Below are 11,947 nucleotides of genomic sequence, written 5' to 3' on the forward strand. Positions count from 1 at the left end.
CCCACCCTCAGACTGGGCCCTGGGGTACCGCACACTGCAGGTCAGCTGTGCTTGCTGAGTTGGTCCAAGTGGGTCCAGCACCTGTGTTTCTTCTCTCTGGGATTCTGTGAGTAGTGGTGAGACGAGTGACCAGCCACCCTTCTTAAACCAGAATGTTGTTTAATCTGAACAGCAGGAATAAAGTGTAATATGGGAGAATAAGAGGGTTTTCAAACAACAGTCTGTACATGTCTCTGACCCCAAGCCTTCCCACTCTGATGGGGACCCAGGCAGGCCGAAGGCCTTATGACTTCCCCAGCATTGTCTGTGCCTGTCAGTCTGAAGAGATTCTCACAACAGCTGCCCCAGCTCTGGACAGACTCCCAGCGCTGTCAAAACAAGCTGTGTGATGTGGCTAGAGGCCAGAAATAGGCTCTTCCCAGTTTGTAGCTCCGGTGTCATCTCTCAATCTCCCTGGGGTGCTGACTGAGCGATGGCTTTTCTTGAGCTGTTACTTCCCTTCCTGCTTGTTTTCCAGCAGCCTCCTGTTAAACTAAGAAGAGCCAAACTGGTTTCACCCAATACAGCCATAACATAAACATGCTAATAGTTAACCCGAACTAGCCATAACATAAACATTCAAAGAGCTGGGTTTAACATACACATTCATTATGGCAGCTGAGCTCCATGTCTGTCCCAATGCCGTTCCCGTTTGCTATGGATTTTATGAATACAGGTCAGAGGCAGTCAGAGAGCAATACACTACTTTCATATGGGAAATGAAGTTCCACTTGCATTTGACTTTTAAATGCACTTCCTGAAAACCTGCATCATGCCTGAAAAACAGGTGCTGGGTTTACTATGTACTAGAGAGTTAGAGCCCAGGTAATTAATGTTTTCTACACTGATCCCAATGCCTGTTACCACTCCAAATAGAGGCTACAGAGTGATAGAACCTGAGGAGAACCAGTCAGCTATTAATTCAGGGACAGAGGAGCTACTAGACTTTTGTTTGCTGACAAGCGATTGACTGAAGGGTGAGATGTTTTGATCTTTTCAGGTTCGGGAGAAATCCAGACGACATACATGTAACCCTTCTGCCAGACATAGCCGGCAGCTACCAGAGCCAGTTTCAATATCTAGGGGTTCCTTTTCAATAATACAACAAAGAAGAGGCCCGAGCTCTCACCCAGTAACCAGGAAAAATTACACACCATCCTGGGCACCTCTGAGAGGCAATACTTCCCTCTCGCAATCACAGAGTCCGAGTGTAGAAAAGAAACTTTTAATAAAAGGAGAGAAGTCTCCCGACATTAATTAGGGAAAGTGCCACAAGCAGGATTCATAATCCTAAAACTGTGAGCAGGACACGTCTTCTGCTTCGTGCTCTTGAGTTCTACAACCTAAAGTTCCTTTACTGTGCCCACACCCCACTCATTGTGGTTGTCGTTGTTCAGTGAGGGCCTGGGGCTCAGAGGTGCATCATTCACCTCCCACCTGCCATCTGATCACTTGTTCTGGCTGGCCGCCCCGCCAGCCATGGCTCCTCTCTGCTGGCTGCCCCATCAGCCACTTGCTCCACTCTAGTCAATTGACTGTCAGATACCTTCTGCTGCCACCTGCCTCTGCTGTGACCTCTGCACGTCTATCTATTAATGACTGATAGCTCTTTGTGACTGTAAGTTTGTAGAAGGCTGGGCAGAAATGCTTTTCCACCACCAGTGATTGCAGCTCTCATTTCAGCACTTACAATAAAAAAGGCTCCCAATAGAGTCTATTCAGCTCTATCTTTGAATGGTGCATAGGAACAGATTAAACCATACCGGGGACCCTGAAAGAGAGCCCACAACTCCTGCCTGGGATACCTGTCCCCAGTCCTCTTACCTTCACAGGGCTCTGGCATTCGAGCCACTGGCTTAATGAGATACTTTCAGCTGAAGGTGACCACCTCATTTGGGACAGGTTGAGCACACTTTTGCTCCCCTTTATTCATACAATAAAGACAACAATATTAATAACATCGGAAGAAGTGGGTATTCACCCACGAAAGCTCATGCTCCAATACGTCTGTTAGTCTATAAGGTGCCACAGAACTCTTTGCTGCTTTTACAGATCCAGACTAACACGGCTACTCCTTTGATACTTAACATTAATAATAGTATTTCACTACCCCTGGATTCAGTACTAAGGGATTTGTACACCAGCCAAAGTTGAACACTTTGAGCAACACCTCTCTATCTACTGATATCTAGGGAGAGTATGGTTGTTTATGTAAATACAGTTTGCTCCTCAAGTCTCTCCCCCTTCCCGGTAGCTGTCAGAGGAGAGTTCATTCAGATTCTGTTTACATATGCTACTTTTTAAGTCCCACTCTAACCTGAGAAATCTTCTCTGAAAGAAGATTCGTTAGGCCAAAATGTTTCATTGTAATACAATTACAAACCAAACGTTCATGAGATGCTTGTATATTGAAAGCCAGCAGCAGAGTTGTTGGAATCTCTACAGGAAGGAGCAGGGGTAACTTTACTGCTTAATGGCTTAAGCTTTAGAAAGTATATCAGAAATACTCCACAAACTGTTTGGAATGGGTTTGTGCTATTAACTCTTTTTTCTTTGAACAGTTGTATGATTCTATCCCCAGAAACTGTTTCTAAAACTTTTATTCAGAGTCATGAACACAATCCCACTGCAATACCAGTGCAAGACACGCCAAAAAGTCAGGAGAGACCAGAACTACTAGTCTGTGTTTCAGCAAATAGAGCTGAGGTGCAGGAAAGGGCCCTGTAATATTGATTGTATGTAATTTATTCTCATCACCTCTTACACAAGAATGGCTGAAGTAACTTGCACATTCAGTTGGATATTAGTGCAAATCTAGCATTTCCACTATTCACTCATTTGTGACACCAACCCCTCCCACGCTTAGCTGAAGTAACTGTCTATGTTAGCTTGTAACTTGCCAGATATCTACAGACCATTGCACTGGGAGAGGATTTAGGTCCTGTGAGGATGAAAAGAAGCGTGTGGATTATAAAACTTGCTGAATTCAGTCAATGCTGGGCAGGCAAAACATTTCAGTTTCTCTTGAAAGGATTCTTGGGGGTCAGAGTGTATCACCTGGGACATTTGGTAAAGGGAAAGTTAATAGAGCCTTGTTCTGATTGAATGTACACATGTAAATCTAAAGTAATGCTGTTGAAGTCACTGTTATTGAATTAAACACCCGGCCCTAAGAATTTATCCCCCAAAATGACAAAGGGGCAGTGGCATCATTTAAACTCTCAGGAGAGGAGAAAATTATATTTTATGTGTGTGTGTGTGTGTGTGTGTGTGTGTGTGTGTGTAATGAGGCAATGAAACACATTTATAAATAGCTTGAATGTAGGACACATAAATACCATTTTCACCATGCAGTTGCCATGCTTTTACCCACATGCCATGATACAAAGGGCCAGACACAGAAGTGGAGGGCCAGAAAGGGTGTGTGTATGAGGGTCTCAATTGTAAAATCACACAGTGCTCAAATAGGCTGTGGAACTCACAGTCAAAAGATATCACAGGGGTCACGAGCTTAACAGAATTCAAAGAGTGACGGGCTAATTATATGGAAATTCCAATCACAGTAGTGAGACTTTTTTAAAAAAAAAGTCTTGTTAGGGCTCTAAACCTTCCTGGTTTATGTCAAAAATATGTCTAACTAGTGGGTGCCAGTGGAAAATTTTCCCTTAGAGCTGCCTATTGCAGGGTTTCTTCCACCGTCCACTGAAACATCTGGAGTTGGCCACTGGATACTGGGCTCGATGGACTGCAGGTCTGATCCAGTCTGGCAATGCCTATCTTTCTGTTGTTGCTGCAAATCCAAGACTATGTATTTGCTGATCTTCCTTGAACTCCTGGGAGTCTCCAGATTTCCACTGAAAGCAGAAAAATGTCTCCTTAAATATCAACTAGTCTCCTGTTCTTTTTCCTTTTAGGAAGGAGAGTTCAAAATTCCTGGGACCTGCCCAGTACATTATGTCAGCTGTCAATGACACCAACTTCAACTCTGCAGTGTTCCTACTGACCGGGCTACCTGGGCAGGAAGACGTCCATCTCTGGATCTCTATCCCCTTCTGCTTAGTGTATATTATTTCAATAATAGGAAATTCAGTCATTCTGTTCATTATAAAAACAGATCCAACCCTCCATGAGCCCATGTACATTTTCCTTTCCATGTTGGCTATCACAGACCTTGGCATATCGATAACCACCATACCGACGATACTGGGCATATATTTGTTTAACTCTAGGGAGATCAGCCTGGATGCCTGTTTTGCCCAGCTGTTCTTCATCCACTCCCTGTCATTCATTGAATCCTCCATTCTCTTGTTGATGGCCTTTGACCGCTTTGTCGCGATCTCTAACCCACTGAGATATGCTTCCATCTTAACTCTTCCAAGAATAGCCAAGATGGGACTGGTGTTTGGGTTAAGAGGGTTTGTCCTAACATTCCCACTCCCCTTTCTCTTGAAGCGGTTCCGATACTGTCGAGCCAATGTCCTCTCCCATTCCTACTGCCTGAACCAGGAGGTCATGAAGCTGGCTTGTTCAGATATCACAATCAACAGCATCTATGGCTTGTTTATTACGCTCTTAATGGTGGGGTTGGACTCGCTGCTCATCTTCCTCTCTTATGTGATGATCCTCAAAACAGTGCTGAAAGTCGCATCCCCGACAGAGTGCCTGAGGGCCCTGAACACCTGTGTCTCCCACCTCTGTGCTGTTGTGCTCTTTTACACACCAGAGATCGGTTTGTCTGTGTTACACAGATTCGGGAAGGGCTCTCCTCCATTGCTTCAGATTCTCCTGGGCTACATCTACCTGCTGGTCCCGCCTCTGATGAATCCAATTGTGTACAGCGTGAAAAGCAAACACCTTCGTGCGAGGATAATCAGGGTGTTTGTCAAGTGATGGGTCAGTTCATCACCCGGGGCCAGCACTGGTTACATGGCAGATGAAAACCAGGGGCCACCTATTCCGTCCTGGACCCTTACATCCGAGATGACATAAGCAATTGATCTCCACTCTGCAGAGAGAGGCTCAGGCAGGATCTAAGGCCTGGAATAATGGGATAGGGGCTGTTCCTGCTTCCTGGTGAGGGAGGACAGTGCACTGGGGGAAGGTGACCAAGGCAGACAGCAGCATTTACAAAATTACTGTGTTCCTGGAGTGACTGGAAATGGTGGGGTGTTGGCCCATAAAGAGCTGTGTCGGCGGTTGGAGCAGTCTCGATACAGTCAATAAGGAGACGGGATGTGGATGTTGTTTCGCATTATAACTGGCCCATCACTGGCCTGTCTCTGGTTAAATATCCAGGGGCCACGAAAAAAGGTGCCGAGCTTCTTTGGCAGTTTCAGTCCTGGCCCTTCCTGAGCGCTCTGGATGCTGCGTGATCCATGGGGCTGCATCAGCTGTGGACAGGGGCTATTCAAGGGGCACAGACACCCACCCTCCCCTTACCCCCTTAGCCAACTCCTAATGACTGAGTCATGTCAGAGACATGATTAACACCAGCAGCCCAGGAGAAGCCATTCACACCGCCGCCCCTCCCCCCCACACACACTCTGTTTGTGGCTCTGCACGCAGCACACCTGCTGAACCCACTACTCATGTAGGCAGAGCTGAGCATGTGAGTGAGGGTCTGACACACAGGAGTCCTGGTAAGAGACTAAGGCCCAGATTCCCTCCTTCTCCTCCCCTCCGTTTGCCCTGCTGCAGGGTTGAAATGGTCCTCAACTCCCCCACAGCGGCCCAGCTAGCTCCTATCCCAGCCCAGCCCATTCAGTGTAGGGTGACCACCTTTTCAAAAGCAAAAGCAGATCATATGCAGGATCCACATCCCCGCATTGACCCCATTCCTGCTCCTCCTCTTCCCTTGAGGCCCCTCCCTCTGCCCCATCCTTTCCCCCAAGCCCCACCTCCTGCTCCTCCTCTTTATCTGAGCTCCGCCCCCTCTGCAGGCCCAAGGCCAGAGACTAGCTGCCCTAAGAGTTGCCCAGGGAGCCACAGCCACTGTATGGAGCCCCAGACCCTCCTCCTGTCATGGGCAAGTGGCTCGGGGCCCCGAGAGCAGCCCCCAGCCTGTGACTCTGCCCCCCAGGATGCATCCCCTTAGGGAAGTTGTAGAGTTCGAGGCTCCCCACAGAGGCCTGGGCTTCCAGGGCAGCTCTTATCACAGCACAGCTCTTGCCTGGCCGGGGAGGAGACCCTCAGGGTTAGTGGAGGAGCAGGCGGAAGGGCCTAGTAGGAAGTGATGGGGACAGGCGTCAGGGTGTCAGGGGAAGAGATTGGGCAGGGGATGTGGCAAGCCTGAACCCACGCTGACCCCAGCCAGCAGGATGGTGGGTGTCTCTTGAGTAAAGGAGGAGGGTGGGACTGGGGGTTAGGAGACCTTGTGTTTTGGAATAGACTGAATAAATGTGACCCCACAAAGGGGGCTCTTGTTTTAAGTATCCCAGGCTGAGAGTCAGTTATTGCAAGGACCTTAGAGGGAAGGGCAGGACACCTGCAGGGCTACCTCAGACCACAAGAAGTCACACTGGGGTGGCCCCTGTGTGCAGGGACTTGGCCAGAGTGTGCCAGGCTCTTGGAAGCTGTTACCGCTGGGTGGAGTTCCACCCAACTCCCAGACTGCTCTAAACTCTGCTGAGGCAGGGGGAGAACAGGCCAGTGAATCAAACCTCTGTAACTAGCTCCTTGCTTTCCCTGCTCGCTGAGTCCATCCAGGCCTGTCACCGCTCAGATGGCTGGAATGCTGCCTGTGGTCTGTGCATTGCGCTGTGACTCAACAGAGCTTGGTTTGATTCCTTTCCCCTCTGTGACCATGCACCATTGGCTGTCTCTGAGCCTCTGCACAGGTGGGTAATAACCCTGTCCTCTCTCACAGCAGTGGTGGGAAGATATATACATTCAATGTGCTATGATTGTCTCACTAGGGAGCCACATGAGACCCTAAAATTAGAGTGTGACTACCTCCCATAGAAATATTGTTATAAGATGATTATAACATATCTAGGATGTATTTTATGCAAGATGAATCATATAAGCTATCATTGGAAAGATTATGATTTACTGACTATGATTATCCTATTTGTATGTACGTATCATTTCTGTCTCTGAAGTTAGGAATATTGACTAGGTAACAATTAAAACTGTGTTTACACCTGGAGAACACCCACCAGATATTATGCAATCAGCCTGGATGGGCCATTAGGGAGAACAATAGGAGTTTGAACATGCTAATCTCCCACCTTCCTGAGAAGCTTCCTGGGGTGCTGTTTTGATACTGCAGCTTCATGTGATCATATCACCTGGTACTGGACCCCATCTTGGCCTGCTAGTATTTTTCCAAAAATAGGGCGTGGAGCTCAAACTGGGAAACAGAGCATTCCTGCCCTGTGTAAATCCTATATAAGGCATAGAATTGAGCTGGGCTCTGAGGTGGGAGCTGATGGGAGGTTAAAGGGGGCAGGGAGAATCAATGGGTTTGGAGCAGGTGGGAGGAGGCTGACGTGAGCAGCAATGTCTTGAATAAGCTGGGTGCCTCCCCGGCCATGTCTGACCACAGATAACACCACCCGCAGACTCTGATGAGATGTCTAGCCACACAAAGGCAAGGCAAGGTTTTGTTCTCTGATGTTCCCAACAGTTTTGTTTGAATATTAGAACCAGTCGATGTTCACGTTCTTTTTTAATAGTCAATACATGTCATAAAGGCAACATCAGAAATATGAGTAAATAACGCGTGTGCCGCTGGGCTTCAGCATTTGCACATGCACAGCCTTGGAAGCCTAGCCTTTGATCCTACACACCATTTAAGGGGCAACTCACTGTGAATTTTTCCTTTTTTGCCACATGACAACACAAGGGAAAAAGAAGGGGGAAGATTTTATTAAGCCAAACATAGGAATTACCAACATGAACGAGACCAATGGCCCATCTAAACCCGCATCAAGTCACTTATAGTGACCAGTATCCAGTGACCCCCAAAAGGACAATGACGGAAAGCAGGCCCACCTGGAGATTTCCCAACTGAGGCCTTTCCCAGCCCCCATCACCGTGCTCCCTGCCGGCAAGCAAAAAGAGATTAAATGATCATCCAAGGCCATGCAGGTACTCTGTGCCAGAGCTGGGAATTAAACATGGGTTGCCTAAATGCTGAGACTTTGCCTTACCCACAAGACCATCCTTCCTCGTCCCAGCTGCTGGACAGTAGCAGAAAGTTATGACACGGAACTTAAAGAGATCAGAAATTTTCTACTTTTGGTGCTGTCACATGTAAAAACATCCCATCCCTTTGCAGGTGGCTGGGATTTCCATGCAGTAATTCTGCAGAGTTGAAATGAAATAATAAAAGATCGAGCTCACTCGACTGTTCTGGGTTCAGATCAGGAGTTATTATTATTTTTCAGTCTTTGCCAGCGTACCTGGGATGTGAAGGACACAAAGCAGGACATGATGTGCTTACAGGCTAAAATAGGCCCTTGAAGGTATCTGGTGCATTTGGCCACATTGAAGCCGTGCCCCAGCAGTATGGGCCTGGAGTGGGATGGGACACAGCAACTGGCTATACAGGGATCACTCACTCAGCGCTTAATAATACCTAGCACTTGTCATCAGTACATCTCAAAGTGCTTTAAAAGGCAGTCAGTGTCAGCAGCCCCGTTTTACGTATGGGGAAACTGAGGTACAGGGTGATGAAGATACTTGGCCAAGGTCACCCAACAGACCAGGGGCAGAGCCAGGATTAGAACCCAAGTCTTATCCGATGCTCTGTCTGCTAGGTCACACTGCCTCTCCACATGCACCACTGGGTGGGATGCCTGTGGCAGCTGTTTAACCACACTTAGAAATTCTGCACATGAGTTTGAGGCAAGAAGTGAAGCAACTGTCAGGCCGGTGTCGTAGCAAGTATCTCAGAATAACTTTACTGAAGTTAGGGGAGTTGGATGGTGAGTGGGGAGCATAGCAGCTGTTCTCTACCTAGGGCTACCAGTAGCCATCCAGTGGCTAACCTCTGGGAAATCTTTACATTGTTTTCCCCATTTGCCTTTGATGGAGAATCCCATTGGACGATGGGCCTGACTGCCGCAGCCTCGCACCTCATGATGCCTTAAAAACCTGTGCAAAGTGGGTGCAAATGCTACCAGATCTAAAGGGATGCATTTGACACAGGTGTGAATGATGGCACAGATGCAGAGCCAGTGTGACCAAGCCCCCTCAGTCTTTATTTGGGATCGTCTTCCTCTGGAACCTCTGGGCTATCCTCCTGCGGATCTGCTTGGTCTTCATGCTGTACACGATGGGGTTCATCACTGGTGGGACCAGCACATAGACATCGGCCATGAGGACGGGGACGAGTGGAGAGGCACGTTCCTCAAAACGGTGGATCATGGAGATGCCAATCATGGGGATGTAGAAGATCAAGACGGCACAGATGTGGGAGACGCAGGTGTTCAGAGCCTTGAGGCGCTCCTCCTTGGACACAATGCTCAACACAGTCGTAATGATCATGACATAGGATAGGACAATGAGCAGCGCATCTAAGCCCATCGTGGTGATGACCACAAACAAGCCATAGATGCTGTTGATCGTCCTGTTGGAGCAGGCCAGTTTCATGACATCCTGGTGCAGGCAGAAGGAGTGGGAGAGGACATTGGGAAGACAATACCGCAGTCTCCAGAGGAGAACAGGGATTGGCATTACCATGAGCACGCTCCTCGCCATGAAAGCCAGCCCTATTCTGGCAACAGTGGCGTTGGTTAAGATTGAGGCGTACCTCAGGGGCTTGTGAATGGCCACAAAGCGGTCAAAGGCCATGGCCAGCAACACGGCTGACTCCATGACAGAGAAGGTGTGGATGAAGTACAGCTAGGCGAAGCAAGCACCGGCATTAACCTTCCTGGAATTAAGCAGGAAGACGCTTAGCATTGTGGGCAGCGTGGAAGCTGACAGGCCCAGGTCGCTGAGGGCCAGCATGCTCAGAAAATAGTACATGGGCTGGTGGAGGCTTGGATCCGCCCGTATAATGAACAGGATGGTGCAGTTCCCCAGGACTGCCACAATATACAAGGAGCACAAAGGGATGGCGAGCCAGCCGTGTGCTTGTTCCAGCCCTGGGATGCCCACCAGGAGGAATACTGCAGGGCTGGCTGAGGTATGATTGAAAGCTGCCATGCTGCCGAGCTCGGGTCACCGACACTGTTCCCTAGAACAAGAAGCAGTTTTGTTATTAAAGCCATGATTGGGTGCCACAGAACCTATTCACAACACAGTACAAGTCCTTGAGCCAAGCTCTTCCCAGGTGTACCTCCACTGATTCCCAAGCAGTTGCTGCAGCGGTGAATTCGGGATTCCCTGTTACTGGAGAGAGAGAGAAAAAAAACACACCTGTTCCCTCTTAGAAAGGCATCGTGTTTAGCTTTGACTAGCTGCAAGGACCTTGCAATCTCTCTTTGTTGTATGAAGTTGTGCATTCTGTGCATCACTTATGATTTCTCCTGAGGCAGCAAAACCCTGCCCTGTCATTGGCTAACTGACTTCATCACTGCTTCTTGGGAATAAGATATCAGAGATGTGTACTTCTAACATACTGCAGCTTCAATCAAGTTAATACATCTCTATCGTCTCATTCCGGAGCTCACATACCTTTCACCAGGGGCCGACTCCTGAGGTCCCTGCTCAGGAAAAACTCCCACTGCAATCCATGGGAGTAAGGACTCAATGACCACTGAGAGAGGGTTTTGGAGCTGGCCCAGTGACACAGATGAGCCTCATCCTTACCCCTGAAAGACTGTTCAGCATTGGTGGATGGGTGCTGAGTGCGTACAGAACATACACTGGGGGTTCAAAGGAGGGATGCCTGAAGCTAGGCACCCAAATCTGCATTTAGACACCCAATTAAATTGGCCCTATTGCCAGAGGTGCGGAGCACTCACAGCTTCCAGTCAGTTCCTGGAGTGAACGTGGCGGGGTTCTTTGTATTATTTGTCTGTGGAGAGCAGTTACTTCCTTCCCTCCCTGCCCCACTGCCTCCAGCACACACCTATCCACCCCCCCACCCTCACACTTTCACTGTCCATGTGCACAATTGACTCTTTTCAAACAAAACCAATTTGCATGGAGAATCTGAAACAGCAAGTTTGGCCTCCATTGCAAACTCTTGGTTTCAGTGAGAGCTGCAGATGGGGTCATCCTTGGTGGGCCCAATTCTCCTCTCACATGCTCCGAGCGATCCCACTGAAGTCAAAGGAGCTGCACCAATGGACAGGCCCTGCATCAGGGTTCCAAGACCTTGCTTGGGACTTTTGGAGACTACCCTCCCAGCAGTAGCAGCTTACACCATTTTTCACACACGGTAACATCCTCATTGGCACCAACGTAAGGGAATGGAGTTTCAGAACCTCTGAACGGAAACTGACAGCCCCCTGTAGCCCAGTGGGTCAGCTTACCTCTGTTCTATTCACTGCTTTGCATTATACAGTACACGCTTTGTTATCCGGCATTTAATATCCAGAAAACTCTGTTAACTGGCATCTGGGGCTGGAGCACTCGTGGGGAAAAGCTGGGGGCCCCGCACTCAGTAACTCCTCCCCCATCCTCCCACAGCTTCTGGAGCACCAGAAATAAGCTCAGGAAGGGAGGGGGAGGAGCTGGGGCGGAGTGTTCGGGGGAAGAGGCACGGCGGCTGCAGAGCACCATGGCTGGGGGCTGGGAGCACAGCCCTGCAGCTGGCAGCGGGACCAGGAGTGCAGCCCCATGGCTGTAGGGGGAATTTTATCCATAGCGACATCAGGCAACCATAGAACATGAACTGACACCAGCTTCTGGAAGGTTTCGGTCGGACCATCTGACCGCAAGGGTGCCATGATAATGAATTAATGTATATGATAATGGGGTAAAATCATAAATACACTAACCTATAGAAGAA

At 48.7% G+C, this 11,947-nt stretch overlaps 1 protein-coding gene and 1 pseudogene across 1 annotated transcript; one reads left to right on the plus strand and one right to left on the minus strand.

Annotated features, from left to right (window-relative positions):
• The first annotated feature begins 3,953 nt into the window (after positions 1 to 3,953).
• On the plus strand, positions 3,954 to 5,348 carry LOC101950661 (olfactory receptor 51G2-like). The gene has a single exon (XM_005311801.3). It carries the CDS (start codon positions 3,994 to 3,996, stop codon positions 4,927 to 4,929), a length of 936 nt encoding a protein of 311 aa, XP_005311858.1. The 5' UTR covers positions 3,954 to 3,993; the 3' UTR covers positions 4,930 to 5,348.
• A 3,889-nt stretch (positions 5,349 to 9,237) lies between these two features.
• Positions 9,238 to 10,194, minus strand: LOC101932492 (olfactory receptor 51G2-like; annotated as a pseudogene).
• Between the last annotated feature and the right edge of the window lie 1,753 nt (positions 10,195 to 11,947).

The sequence above is a fragment of the Chrysemys picta genome, chromosome 1, assembly GCF_011386835.1.
Source record: "Chrysemys picta bellii isolate R12L10 chromosome 1, ASM1138683v2, whole genome shotgun sequence".
In the NCBI taxonomy this organism is placed as follows: Eukaryota; Metazoa; Chordata; order Testudines; family Emydidae; genus Chrysemys; species Chrysemys picta.